We start from the raw sequence: 16,434 nt of genomic DNA on the forward strand, positions 1-16,434 counted from the left end.
GATTCAGCTCCAGGGGTTGCTTGACATAGGGTTCATTCGGCCCAGTGTGTCACCCTGGGGAGCCCCGGTTTTGTTCGTCAAGAAGAAGGATGGATCTATGAGGATGTGCATCGACTACAGAGAGTTGAACAAGCTGACGGTGAAGAATAAATATCCATTACCTAGGATCGATGACTTGTTCGATCAACTTCAGGGGAAGACGGTCTTTTCTAAGATTGATCTCCGTTCGGGTTATCATCAGTTGAGAATCCGGGAGGAGGACATTCCAAAGACGGCTTTCCGCACTAGGTATGGACATTACGAGTTTCTGGTTATGTCATTCGGACTAACCAATGCTCCTGCAGCATTCATGGACCTGATGAATAGAGTATTCAAGGATTTCCTCGATATCTGTGTGATTGTGTTTATCGACGACATCCTCGTGTACTCTCAATCAAAAGAGGAGCATGAGTTACATCTTCAGATGGTACTGCAACGGCTTCGAGAACATAAGCTTTATGGCAAGTTCAAGAAATGTGAGTTCTTGCTATCTCAGGTGTCCTTCCTAGGGCACATTGTGAGCAGAGACGGGATCAAGGTGGATCCCGAGAAGATCGAATCCGTCAGGGATTGGCCGAGACCGAAGACAGTGACAGAGATCAGAAGCTTCTTGGGTTTAGCTGGGTACTACCGTAGGTTCGTCGAAGGGTTCTCCAAAATTTCAATGCCCCTAACCGAGCTTACAAAGAAGAATCAGCGGTTTACCTGGTCAGATAAATGTGAAGCTAGTTTTCGGGAGGCCGAAACGAGAGGTTGATTACGCTCTGTTGCTAGCTTTGCCTTCGGACAAGGAGAAGTTCGTAGTATATTGTGACGCATCCAAACAGGGTTTGGGGTGTGTGTTGATGCAAGCCGATCGGGTCATCGCTTATGCCTCCCGTCAGTTAAAGGATTATGAACAGCGATACCCGACTCATGATCTAGAATTGGCCGCAGTGGTTTTTGCACTGAAGATTTGGCGGCATTACCTTTACGGGGAGAAATGTGAGATCTATACCGACCATAAAAGTCTCAAGTATTTCTTTACTCAGAAGGATTTGAATATGAGACAAAGGCGTTGGTTAGAATTAGTGAAGGATTACGATTGTGAGATCCTCTATCATCCCGGAAAAGCCAATGTAGTGGCAGATGCCCTGAGCAGAAAGGGTCCCGGGCAAGTAGCTAGTATGGTTCAGATCTCACCTCAGCTAGCAGAGGATATGGTTAGATCCAACATTGAGTTTGTGGTAGGTCAGCTTCACAACTTAACGCTGCAATCTGATCTGTTGGAAAGAATAAAAGTCGCTCAGATGACAGATCCAGAGTTAGTAAAGGCCCGAGATGAGGTGTTGGCTGGTCAAGCCAAGGACTTTTCAGTGTCAGACAGTGGGATGCTTTTATATAAAGCCAGGGTTTGTGTTCCGAACAGTGTGGAACTTAGAAATGAGATCTTTGAGGAGGCTCATTCTACCCCGTATTCTCTGCATCCCGGTACCACCAAGATGTACCAAGATTTGAAACCGTACTTCTGGTGGAACGGTATGAAAAAGAATTTGGTAGAATTCGTATCGAGATGCCTCACTTGTCAGCAGATCAAGGCTGAACATCAGAGACCAGCAGGGTTGTTGCAGCCTCTAACCCTACCAGAATGGAAATGGGAGGATATCACGATGGATTTTGTGGTCGGGTTACCTAGGACCACGGGTTTATTTGATTCCATCTGGGTAGTGGTGGACCGATTTACGAAATCTGCTCATTTTCTGCCGGTTAGAACAACATTTTCAGTGGATCAGTTGGCAGAACTGTATGTCAGAGAGATAGTGAGACTTCACGGGGTACCGAAGTCTATAATTTCGGACAGGGATCCGAAGTTTACCTCCAAATTTTTGCAAAGTTTGCAACGGGCAATGGGTACAAAGCTAAAATTTAGTACAGCATTCCATCCTCAGACAGATGGTCAGTCCGAAAGGACAATTCAGATATTGGAGGACATGTTGAGAGCCTGTGTTATGGACTTTGAAGGCTCATGGAATAAGTATCTACCGTTGATAGAATTTTCTTACAACAACAGTTATCAGAGTACGATAGGGATGGCTCCCTATGAACTATTGTACGGTAGGAAATGTAGATCCCCTATCCACTGGGATGAGACAGGGGAGAGGAAATACCTAGGTCCTGAGTCAGTACAGCGGACCAATGAGGCGATAGAGAAGATAAAAGCTAGAATGCTTGCCTCACGGAAGCGGACGGAAGAGTTACGCGGTCCGAAACGCAGAGATGTTGAGTTCCAAGTAGGGGAACATGTGTTTTTACGGGTATCTCCGATGAAGGGGATTAAACGTTTCGGGAAAAGAGGCAAGTTATGCCCTAGATTTACAGGACCTTTCGAGATTCTCGAGAAGATAGGTCAAGTGGCATATCGGTTAGCATTGCCTCCCGGCCTTATCGACGATTCACAACGTATTCCATGTCTCGATGTTGAGAAAATACGTTTCGAGACCCCTCTCATATACTCGGTTATGAGAGCCTTGAGCTACGACGGACATGACTTATGAGGAACGGCCCGGTGCAGATCCTGGATAGAAAGGATAAAGTCCTTCGGAATAAGACCATAGCATTGGTCAAGGTTCTCTGGAGAAACAGTAAGGTGGAAGAAGCCACCTGGGAGCTAGAGTCAGATATGAGAACTCAATATCCAGAGTTATTCAGGTTAGATTTCGGGGACGAAATCCTTTTAAGGGGGGGATAGTTGTAAAGGCCGCTTAGTTAATTTGGAAATTAGCAGTTAATCATGATTATTTATAAAATTATTTATAGCTATTTAAATAATTTATTATACTGTTATTTATGGAATTCAGAAATGCATGGTTATGTTATTTAGTAGTTTTCATATTTTGCATTTCCGGTGCCCGGTATTTTGGAACTCGGCGTTTGGCTCAGTAGAAATCACAACTTAGCATGTTATTAGTTTGGGACAGTTTATTAGACATTGGGAATGTCGAGAATGGCCGGGAATTTAGAATTTCCCAAAAATACCCCTTTAGTATGATTTATGTGGTTTTATGGTGGAAGGGCAAAATGGTCTTTTTGCCCCATTAGTGTTTTGTCTTTTAGTGACTTGTTTATTTGAAAATAAATATTTATTTAATTGTTATTTGGCTGAAATGGATTTAATATATGTTATGTGATTTATATTCCTTTTTCACAAAAATTCAACACTTATAAAATTTGAGAAAAGCTTTCAAAACCCCTCTCTTTTCCTCCTCTCTTTTCGGCTGGGTGCATGTAATTCAAGGCCTGGATTTTCTTCAATTTTCAGGCTAGATTCATCTTAGTTTTGTGAACTCTTGATTGTGGTAGGTGTTTCTTAATTTTCCTCCTTTATTTCCTTGATTAAAATGGTGAAAAGTTGAGTAAATGCATGCTTTTTGTGGCTGTTGTTATTGCTGTGTTTTGTTGTTGATTTCTGAGATTAAAGCATGTTTAATTGAAGTTAATTGAGCTATTTTGAAGCATGTTAGCTAGGTTGTGTAAAGCTTTGAGTTTTCTATGCAAAAAATTATGATTTTTGAAGAAATATAGTGAATCTGTTTCTGTGATGTTGCTGTTGTTTTTAATAGTTTTCAAAGGTGATTTTATGCTAGTTTAAGTAGAATTAAGCTAGTGGATTGCATGATTAGGTGGTTTTGCTCAAGTTTGAGTTTAGAACTCAAAGCTTGAGCTCCAATGGCATTTTTCGTGTTTGAGGTTTCTGGGTTGTTTTGATGCCTTGGATATGTTCTAGGGAAGGTATAGAACAGGTCTGGAAAGTTTGAATCAATTTGGGGTTGAATTGGTTGAGTTATGAAAATTTGATGTTGCTGCCTGCGAGGAACCGGAATTCCGGTTGTGCATCCGGAATTCCGGATGGGCTTCGAAAATTCCCAGAACCGGGATTCCGGTTGGGCAACCGGTCTGCCGGTTGGGGAATTTTCAGAACCCGTGTTTTTCCTCGTTTTTATGTTTTTGGGGGTATTGCCATGCTTTTTATCGATAGGGAAACTTTTAGTTCCTAGTTTAAGTCCCCGGGAAGTGATTTAGCGTGTCACTTATAGTGTTGTGATTTTTATGGTTTAGGAGCACATGTCCGCCGCTCAGCTAAAGTTCCAGTCAGGTTGACCGGCACACCTAAATTCGGAATCCAGGTAAGATTAGTATAACAGTATGCATATGTAGATTACATGTTTAGCGTGCATGTAGGAAGCCTGTTAGATTACATTAGTTATGTATATTGGCTTCGAACCATCCAACCCTGTCACGTCGGTACGAGTGGAGTATGACCGGCGGCGGAGTATGGCCAGGTTCGGCCGATCAGTGGGATTTGGTTGGTGGTTCCGTGCTATTGACCTATCCCGTCGGTACGAGTGGAGTATGACCAGCGGCGGAGTATGACCGGTTCGACCGATCAGGAGGATACTTGTCAATAGTACCGTCCCTGTGAACGTTCAAAACTCAGTACCATGTTGGACATGGCAGTAGTGGCTCAGTACCGTGTTGGACACGGCAGTAGCGGGACTCAGTATCGTGTTGGACACGGCAGTTAGAATTATGTATGAGTATTATTATGCTTTTCTTGCTAAGTCTGTCGACTCACAGTTTACGTTTATGTGTAGGTAAAGGCAAGGCTAAAGCTGATGGACCGTGAGCGAGCTTGTGAGATTGTACATGTCGGGGCGGTTAGGCCTGGAGCGTACGATCCTCGGGACAGCAAGGCTGATTTTTGTAACTGGTCGTTAGACGACTTTTATTTTATGTAACAGTTAAACAGTTAAATCTTTTTGTAAATTATTTTATAATCGGGATCCCGAGTCTTTTGTAATATTGTTTTATAAGTTTAATTAAAAAGCAAAATTTTAATTAATCACGTTTTTCCATAAACCTCGTTGATTAGCAACGAGCTGCACAGTATGTTTAAAAATCACATAATACGCCTATGTTAGTTAGGGTGTTACAGTAAATAATACTTAATCATGGAAGAACCATTGTTATTGGGCACTCTATGGTGTTTAGCGCTACTAAAGGTGACGCTTTATACTTTACTTGTGATATTTTCTAAAAATTATTATATATGAGACTTGATAATTAATTGCATCAATAATGATATGACACCAAAAAAATTGGTATATACTATTGGTATCTTTTAGTATTTCTCATCATGGCAGTTAAGTGAAGAGCTGACCTATTACACTTTTTCTCTTAATTACACTTATGCGTTAATAATTAATTAAAAAAAAATTAATGACAAATTTATTTATTCAAAAAAAAAATGTAGATGTTAAACTTAATCCTTTTCAAAGAAAGAAAAAAAAAAACTTAACAAATGACAAATTCATTATTTCAACAAAAAATAATTTAGAATAGACTTTAATTATGTGATTTATTAGTATTAAAATAAGACAATAAACACTCCTAATAATTTTAATCTATTGTTAAAAAAATGTATAATGCAAAATTAATTAGTACAAAGATAAACTATACTGTCAAATTATAGTATAATAATATATTAAAAAATAACAAAAATAAAATATTAAATTCAAATTAAATGTTGTGCCGAATGTCTATTAGGCCTAAAGAATTTAGCAATAATTAAGAATAGTCTTAGAAAACATAAATTTAACAATAATTTTATTTTTATTTTCTCATTAGGCATAAATATTCAAATGGTATTATACTGTACTATGATGCTGGATAAATTTTTAGTAGTCGTCTATAAAAATCAGATTAAGATTAAGCAAGTTTTAGAAATTAATTATTCATTTTGATGATTTAAAGAAAATTAATTCATGATCCAAAAAAATGTATATACATTTTATAAAATAAAAAATCAATCAATATTAAATTACATCTTACATTTTATTACAAAATTAGTTATCTTTCACATATTGACATTTAACGGTGTAACATCTATATATAAATATAAAGGAATGCACAAAGCATTCTAGGTGGCATCTTATATGAAGTTTCTTTCTAATTCTTTGTTATCTCCATTTTTCACTTTTATTTAGTTTTTAAATTACTTTTCCATTCAATTACATCATAATAATTTATAGATTAGTAATAGTAACAATAATAACTTAATTAAGTTTGTAAAAGAGAAATTATGTGTCCAATTAATATCAATAAGTATTATAAAAATCAAAGGTTATTCAAAATAATTTATACTAATAGAATGATAATTAAATACAACACCTATTATATTTATATTTGTATTAACCGAATAAGTAAAAATACAATTAATTACCAAAAATAAATAAAAAAAAAATAAGCCAACAATAATATAATAATCCTTTCAAAAAGTCAAAACAATAATAATAATTTTTCAGAAAAAATTCACTATATAATTGTAATATTTTTTGAATTCTATTTTGTCATTTTATTAGTTATTTAAATTTATATCTATTTAATATTTAAATAAAAAATATCCATATTTAAAATTTTGTAACTGATAAGAATTATTGAAAAAGAATTATGATGAATTTTAAAAAGAATTTAACAACATATTTTATTATTATATATTTATTACCTATTATTATTAATATATATAATTGTAATAGTATACATAATTAAATATTCAATTACAAATCCTTTGAAAATAAAATATATATATATATTCAATTATAAAAGAAAATTATATAACGATTCTAATACCACAAATTCATATTTACACATAATAATAATAGTAATATTAGTAATTATAATTATATATATATAAAAATTAAAAAACATTAACTAATCAATTATACACAATATATATCAAGTAGAGACTCTTGCACTTCACTTTGATTATTACAATTCCTCAAAGTCTTTTCATTTTCCTACCTACCTTTCAAGTTTTTTTTTCTACATAACATCTCACACTCATGCAATAGTTTTTCTATAAATATAATTCATTCTCTACTTGATCTCCTCACACTCCTCTCTCTCTCCCTTTCAATCTTTTAAAACTTTTTTTTTGTGTTTTCTATTTTCATTTTCAAAAACAATGGGAGGAAAAAATTAAAATGTCATGGCTATGGAGAAGAAATCATCATCAACATTATCATCTCAATCACAAAGACAATGTCTATGAAGAAGAAGTTTAACAATAGTAATAATAATCACACCGAAGAAAAATATCTGTGTGTCGAGTGTATTTATAGAAGTTTAGTATTGATCATCATATTTTTTAGTCATGTCATTGTCTTAAGAAATCAACCTCTTACTTGTATGTATATATATTTAAACAAAGTTTCATTCACAAATAAGGGAATCTTCGACAAAAAATTAGAGGAATTTTCAAGTTAAATTGTTAGGCTATCATGTATGTGTGATTTTATTCTATGTGTAATTTTTATATTGTATATGTTTTCTTCTTTTTCTTTTAAAGAAAAAAGTGTAATTGTATGTTAAGTTGGATGTTTAATTACTATTATTATAATTAGAATAAAATATATATGATATATTATATTTTAAATTTAAAAATATAATTAAAATTATATATTATTCTAAAAATCATCATATTCTTAATTATTTAATTATTGTACATTTTTTTATTATTTTAAATTAAATTTCTTATAATAATCATAATTATGTAATAATAATGTAATTGATTTATTAATTCATATACATCTTTTCATCTACTTTTACATTTTTATATAATTCATAAATAACTTATAATATATATGATATATTGTTATATAAATAAATAGCATTTTTTTTTACTTTTTCCCTAAGTAACTTATTTCAACATAATAAATGTATACATACCATTAACTTATTTCAACTTTCAAAACAACACAAATTTAAACAAACTTATATCAACTATCTTTCATTTTGATTTAACAATTATATATAAATATATATTATTAAAATTAAAATAAAATGAAAATAATATATACCATCAAATCATTTCTTATTAATAAAATTAATAGTGTCTTTTTAACTTTTTATAACTTACACTATTATTATTATTATTACATTCTCATAATATTTCATTATAAGAAAATCTCATTCTAAAATAATAATAATAATAATAATAATAATAATAATAATAATAATCTCATAATTGATTCTTAATTATTTAGTCTTTTATAAACAAACTAATTATTTGTATTGTGTATAAAAAAAATCCTTTAAGTTTTTTAACAAATAAAAAATAGATTTTTTTTATTTTAAATTATTGATTTTAATTCAATATATATAATACTATTACATATATAAAATAATAAAAAATTATTCTATTTTTCATTTAAAAATAATTGAATAATAGGAAAAGAATAAATTATAATATTTTATTTATTTAATAAAAATATTAACAATTACTCAATATATGAATTTTTAAAATAATAAAATAATTATAAATTTTATTTTATTTTTCAATAATTATAACAATAGACAGAATATGTTTAAAACTATCTCGCGAGTGCTCAATTAATTTCATACGATACTTATAAAATTTTAATTACTACAAAACAGTAAGACAAATAAATTATAGAAATAATTAGTCGCATGAATCATAATTTTATTTTCATCATTACAATTTAAGGTAGAAATTTCACATCTACATAATTTATTAAAATAAATTCCCTAACAAACATTTCATATAGAAAAATTCTATCACTAATATTTTTTATATAAAATCCTCATTTTTTTAATTTTAGAAAATATATAATATTGTGATAGCCCATTTTACAGTTGTCATCCTACATTCAATTTTGTAGAAAAAGTATTTCACTGACACCACAAAATAAAATGTTAAAACTTTTATAAATAGTATGTTAAGAAAAACGTTTAAACAATAATTCAAAAATAACTATATCATCAGTCACAAGCTTAAATTATTAAATTTGTTTTCTTTTTCTTTTATTTTATGATAAAAATACATGTTATTTCTTTATTAATTCCACTATTTAATATTTATCACAAATTTGCTATATTTTTGTGTATTATAAAAATAACAATTTTTTTATTTCAATAGTATTACTTTATTTATAACGTACACATAAAAATATTATATTTTTGATTATATCATTAAATAAATAAAAAAAATTATAAAATATTTATAAAAGTTGGACAATACCGCGCAAAGCGCGGCTTAGTTCTCTAGTTTAAATATAATCATTAGAATTTTTGTATTATGGTATGGTAAAATGACTATTGCTATATTTAATATTTTACATATAATTTGATAATGTGTACTTAGAATAAAATTATTAAAATAAAATTCTCAACAAAAAATAATAAGAAGAGTAAAAAAAAAAGAAGTAAAAAAATAAAAGTTCTCATTTTTTATAAATTTTATTTGAGTATATAATTCAACAAATAACTATAAAAGAAATTAAAAGATATATAGATAAAGCATATAAAAATTAAAATACATATATAAAAAAATGACAAAATCCATATTAACATTATCAAAGACCATATTTTGTTATATTTTTTCTTAAATCAACAAATTAATAACAGTGATAATACTAATAAAAATATAATAATAAAATAATCAAGAAAATATTATTACTTTTCTGTTATTAAAATAATTATATTAAAAAATTATTCTTGCTTTTATTAAAAAATATGTACAACCGCGCAAGGCGCGGTTTTATTGCCTAATTAGACTATAAAAGAAGCACGATCTATTGCTATTGTTCATATGAGAATTATGTGATGATCTCTCAATCTACATTCTTCATGATCACTACATATATACATAGATGATTATAAAGATTATTTAAATTTTTTTCTTCTCCAAAGTATTTTTATTTCTTTTTTAAATTTTAATAAAGTTAGTATTAACATATACATTAAATAGTATTTTTTAAAGTTCTTCTTAAGAATATCAAAAATATATATAGATGTAATAATATATATATTTGGCAGTATTAATTATTATATAATGTAATATGATTAGTTATAGATATAATAAGATAAAAAGTTAAAAATTGATATAAGATGTATATTTGTAAAAGTACATTATTCATGTTTATTATTATATCATGTTGGTTATGTTTGGATTTTTAGATATACTAAAGTTATTTTGTGGCTTATAATTACCTTCTTTCTCATTGTTTTAATTTTTTTTTTTATACATACATGTATCTAATTATTAATTATTTATCACACTCAAAAAAAAAATTATTAATTATTTATCTATATATCTATTTATACATATGTTTTAACTATCTATATTTATATATTTGTATAATTTAGAAGCTAGGATGATATTGTACGGTAATTTAGACGATAATATAATTGTACATTGTACATTATGAGAAAATTAATTAGAGTGTATCATATTTCACAATTATTAATTATTTAAAATAACATTATAAAATTTAAAAAAATTGATTTAATATACAAATAATCTATCTATCTATCTATATATCTATATATCTATATATCTAATAAAGTAAAGTTTATTAGAGCTTATGTGGCACCTTAGTGGAGTTTCTTAATCATTTCTTTGATTTCTCAAATTTTTATATTTAAATATTTTTTAATCAATTTTTTTAATATAAATAAATATTAACCATTTAATGATTTAAGTGATGTCCTTTCAATTATTTAGCAATGACTTTTCGTTATTATGTTTTTTTTATATCACACTTAATGACTTAAGGAATGCACTAAACCGGTTGACGTGACAACTTAATTGTAATTGTTTACTAATCTAGCTTCTCCTAATTTTTGTGATTTTTTAAAAAATTTATTCTGTAATTGTATTTTAATTTTAATTAGTATTATTTAAACCTATTAATTAGTTTTAATTGGCGTAAATTGTTACCGTATATTACTCTTACCCTTACATTTTAACTCAAAGAGACTCTCAAAACCACCATCGCTGCTTAAGCTTCTTCTCTCTCTCTCTACCCTATGAATTGCACCTTCGGACGCCCCTCTTTCTCCTCTTATTTTCTCCTTTATAATCTTGGTATAAGTGAAGGGAGTTTTGGAAGTTCTATGCCATTGTGTGAGTATTTCATCAATGGATTCATATTAATTCAGTTTCAAACCAGTTATGGTATGTTTTATGAACAATCTGTATTTAATTTGTTTTCAATTTTCTTTTCATTCCTTTTCGTAATGGATTTGTTGTGAAAGTAGTTTCTTTACCTTACAAGTAATTATGGTTTCCCTCTTCTTCATCCTCCGTTGGAATCTATCAACTCGATATTTGATCATATTCCCAAATTTTTAGTTTTAATTTTCAGTAACCAAGGTTTTATGGTGGGGTAATTATACTTTCGTAAGAACCTAAGACCCTTCCTTCTTAGTTCTCCATCCCTGTCCTTGGCGTTGTTGCAGTTCTAAGCTCTAAGTTAGCGTGTCTCCCTCCTTGTGCTGGTGTTCGTTATCGGCAGCAGCCATAAGGTCTTTGAATATACATTGGCAACTTTTTTTTTTTTGCTCTGTGCATTAAAAATGGTGGTGGCCAAGACGATCTGGAGTATTTTTGTCGGAGCCATTGACGTTGTAGAAGTATAAAATTAGAGAGATTAGACCAATATCTTTATTTCCATATACATATATTTGTTTTCATGTTTGAGATGTAATATATGTTGGGTTTTTAGATTTAAATTAAGACTTTTATATATATTTGTAGTCATAAATATTTATATATATATAGGCTTTGGATGTGGTCACGCATTGTATTAATTGCGTGACTAGTGACTCACAAAAATAATATATATTTATATTATATGAACAAACATAGTACAATCTAAAAAAGTGACATGTGTTCCTTTAATTTTTTTCTTTTTCTGACAACTATTATTTTAAGCCAATAAATAATAGATAAAGGACAATATTAACCTAATATAACCGGTTATACTAACCTGTTGAGTTGACACAAATATTTTATATGTGCTAGGTAGGGATATAAGTGTAATTTCACATTAAGTTTTCATGCATAAGTAATCTATTACGTTTTTGAGTGAATATCAACCACACCTAAATAATATAGATGTTACTGGGTAAATATAGACCATGTATGAAAAATATTAGTTTATTAGAATTTTCTTTAGGAGTACAAGTAATATGGTAATTAAACTGGGTGATTTCTTTTTTTTTTTGAAAAAAGAATAATATTAATTGGCATATTATTAAAAATTTAAAATAATTAAACTTAATAAATTTTTTATTTTTTAAATTATACTTAGTTATAATATTTTCTTTAGTTTCTCTAAAATTATTATTTTTAAATATAACTAAAACTAATAAAACTATTGCTAAAATATATATATGGAAAATATATGTCATAAACTAAACTATAACGTTAATGGTATGATTTATTCAATTTTATACTTCATTCATAATTAAATGGGTATGATAAACACGTGTAATTTAACATTAGGTTTTATGCATAAGTAATCTAGCTATCTCAAACTATTCACTATAATAAAGCCACAATACCATGACATATATGTTGAATTGAAGTAGTCTTACATATAAGTTGGTGAAATGACAACTAATGGTCTCACATAATTAAATGACAATAACAATATAAAATAAGAATTAGATGTTTCATTGAAGGCTTAAGAATGGGGACTAGTCTTTTTGAACGTGGAATGTATTCAACATGCATGGGTGGAAGATGATCATGGTCTTGTATGAGTTTTAGACCCCTGTCCTTCTCATACAAGTTCGTTTATTATGATCTCGACCTCCACAAAGTGTGCATTGCCTACCTCCTTGTACTCCATCATTTGTTCCTTTTCTAGAATTCGTTGAGGCCATGCCCTTCGTCCTCACTCTTACAGGATCTTGGATTATGTTTGGATTATCACGATATGTTGTGGTTGGTTGTGAGTTTTGGCTATTCTGTCCCTCCTCGTAAGACGCCCTAAAGATGGTATTAAGTTTTTCCAACTCCATCTTTGCCATTTGGAATGTTGCTTCTGAGTGTGATGCAAAGAAATTCATTGAGTTTGAATAAGCATTGAGCGCTCCAAACCTGAACAATCATATGAATCATAATTAAAACACTAATAGAATAAGAATAAAAGAATTTTATTTGCTAATTTAATTTTAATTTACCTTGACAATTGGGTCATCTTTTGATGTTCGGATGAGTGTTCACCAACTTGTGTAGAGGAAGAAGTCTTGACATCCTTTCGCCAACGAGTTAATATTAAGGATTCTGGTATAACTCGAATGTCAAGACTTTTCATTACACACCATATATGCTTGCATGGAATACCATCGGACTCAAACAACAAACACGAACAATTTAACTCATTCTTCTCTTTGTTATATAAGACTCGGTGTCTTATCGTACCGTATTGGAATCTAGCTAAAGAGAAGAGGTATGAATCCCCTTGATCTTCCCGATGAGAAATTGAATAGGGTTGCTCTTCCTCAATCTGTTCTTTTACTTTATAATATATGTTTCTGGTGAAAATTGCGGCGGCCTGTTTGTAATATGTTTGCAAGAAATCTGTCTTACCAGCGGGAATATGAGGGACGGTATGCATGCTTTTGAAATCTTTAGCGGCTTCATTATGGCGCATTGTGCCAATAGCATGGGTAATTTGTGAAACAAACTCTCGTAAACTGTAATTAGCAAGTAAGAATCTCTTGAGTACATTGTTCATAGACTCACATCTTTGGGTTGTTCGCATGCCTCCATAGAAAACCCCTCTTAAGAACGTCTCTGCCCATTGACCACGTGTGTTGTATTTAGTACGACACCAAGAATTTTCTTCAAGGCCGAATTGTGCCAACAAAGCGGCCCATTTTTCTTCAAACTCTTCCACTGTGTAGTAGTTGTATATTAAGTCAAAGAAGCCTTTGTTGAAATCTGGAATCTTAATATTCTTTGTGGCATTGTTCCCTAGATGCCATGCACAAAGTCGATGGGTAGAGTCTCGTAACAAATGTCTGATTGTGAATCCCATCCTTTCATCATTATCAGTGAGGACTACTTTTGGTTTTTTGTTGCCCATGCAATCAAGGAACACCCTCAAGAACCAAATATAAGCGTCTTCCGTCTCATCAAGTAAAACTGCGCAACCGAACACACAAGTTTCAAAATGGTGATTGACGCCAACAACTACAGTCAATGGCTTATTATACTTATTGGTGCGGTATGTTGTATCAAAAGCAATTGCTTCCCCGAATAACATGTAGTCTCTTCTACTCATACCATCGGCCCAAAAAAGGAATGCTAATCGATTTTCGTCATCAATCTTGTACTCGACGTAAAATTCAGGATCCATTGATGATAAGCCGTCTAAGAAACCCAATGTACCTTCTGCATCACTTGATATGTTGTAACGTCCCCGCTTCAAGCCTCCATTGGGTCCTTACACCCACGGAATGAATGGCTCTTATACACGAGTACGCCACTCTAGCTGCTTCCTGGACTGATGACTGACCCTACAGACCAACACAAGTGTTTACAGCGTGCTTTGTCCTCACTCACACGCATCCTGGGAAAACTTCCCAGGAGGTCACCCATCCTTGAAATTGCTCCAGGCCAAGCACGCTTAACTGTGGAGTTCTTTCGAGATGGGCTACCGAAAAACAAGATGCACCTTGTTGACATAGGTAGTACCAATCAATCCATTTAAGCTCTATTCAACTGTGTAGTCCCATACCTACACAGTCTCAGAATCATCCCACTTGACCTTCCCCAGGCGGTGTGGGATTGCACGGCTACCGGTGTTTCCCCTTACGGATCACGGGACTGCGGCCACAATCACCCCCCCTTACGGGGTCCGACGTCCTCGTCGACCACACTTCCGGCTGGGTCAAGGCTCTGATACCATTTGTAACGTCCCCGCTTCAAGCCTCTATTGGGTCCTTACACCCACGGAATGAATGGCTCTTATACACGAGTACGCCACTCTAGCTGCTTCCTGGATTGATGACTGACCCTACAGACCAACACAAGTGTTTACAGCGTGCTTTGTCCTCACTCACACGCATCCTGGGAAAAATTCCCAGGAGGTCACCCATCCTTGAAATTGCTCCAGGCCAAGCACGCTTAACTGTGGAGTTTTTTCGAGATGGGCTACCGAAAAACAAGATGCACCTTGTTGACATAGGTAGTACCAATCAATCCATTTAAGCTCTATTCAACTGTGTAGTCCCATACCTACACAGTCTCAGAATCATCCCACTTGACCTTCCCCAGGCGGTGTGGGATTGCACAGCTTACCCGGTGTTTCCCCTTACGGATCACGGGACTACTGACTGTCACATATGTTCTCTTGCTTTCTTAAACTAGCCGTTTTGTTGTACACATCTCTTAGTTGGAAAGGAAGATTGTCATACCCTCCAGATTGTAGGGCAATATGTGCTACAACGGAAGAAGTTTTGATACCACATCTATTCATGCTAATTACTTGTGCAGCTACTGCTTCAGGAACCTCGCGGTTTGCCCGAGTGAATTGCATTTGTGATGGTATTACCAAATCATGATTATGAAATGGTACAAATTCTTGACACCGCCAAAGATTTGTTTTTTGTAACCGAAGGATTCGTAACGCAGCTTGACACCCACAACGTGTTATTTCTTTTGGTCGCTTCTTCCTATCTGGCATGTTCAAAAATTTCTCCTTCCGAAAACCTTCTTTGTTACAAACCCATCGTCGAATGTATATTTCTCCATCACTTTTTCTGGATTTTGTATCGTCAATTCTAGGACTGAAACCTTTCCATCTTGCATAAGTATAATAGAATGCCTCCCACATTTTTAGACTTACCATCTCTTTCCCTTCAATATCATGAGTATCTATTTCTGCAACTGATTTGGATAGTTGAAGTGTGTCCAAAATTTCTTGCCAGTGAGAGTTGGAGGCAATATCTACGTCCGTCATACTTTTCCTAATAATTCAATAAAATGAATATTAGTCATTCAAGTGTATGATGAAAACACATTAACTTACATATTAAAGTTAATGAAGTTGATGACTTTCCTTAAATATTTGACACATAATTTAAGCTTTTCTGTTTTGACTACTAACAGTAATCTTTATTGTTGTACTAACTCTCATAGTCAATGGTATTGCAAACAGTGAAGAACAAATTTACCTAAAAAAACATACTATTTTCATATACGTTCTATTGTAATTTCATGCACTTTCATTAATTAACCAATTGAAATATTAAAAAAATACTCTCATATGTACAAAAAAAAAAAAACAAAAGTAATGCTCTTACCTAAAAAAAAATCCTACATTTATAAAAATATATATTATGTAATAACCATAGAATGAACATGCTTTGAATCCATGACTCAATATAGTTGGACTCCATTTATGTGGTAAGTAAAAGATTTATTGTTTTCAAGGCCCAATATCAAGGCCCAATACCAAGATTTATTGTTCTCTTTTACAGCAACATCTATGTTTACATAAATGAAACATGGTTTTGTAATAGTCTCTAGTGAACTCAAAC

General features: G+C 31.8%; 1 protein-coding gene across 1 annotated transcript; it reads right to left on the minus strand.

Moving 5' to 3' along the window:
* Positions 1–12,648: 12,648 nt before the first annotated feature.
* Positions 12,649–14,249, minus strand: LOC133030376 (protein FAR1-RELATED SEQUENCE 5-like). Its single transcript, XM_061103109.1, has 2 exons — positions 13,069–14,249; positions 12,649–12,985 (listed from the first exon to the last, which is right to left on the minus strand). The coding sequence occupies exons 1-2, from the start codon at positions 14,247–14,249 to the stop codon at positions 12,649–12,651; spliced, it is 1,518 nt and encodes a 505-aa protein (XP_060959092.1).
* Between the last annotated feature and the right edge of the window lie 2,185 nt (positions 14,250–16,434).

This window comes from Cannabis sativa, chromosome 8, assembly GCF_029168945.1.
Source record: "Cannabis sativa cultivar Pink pepper isolate KNU-18-1 chromosome 8, ASM2916894v1, whole genome shotgun sequence".
In the NCBI taxonomy this organism is placed as follows: Eukaryota; Viridiplantae; Streptophyta; class Magnoliopsida; order Rosales; family Cannabaceae; genus Cannabis; species Cannabis sativa.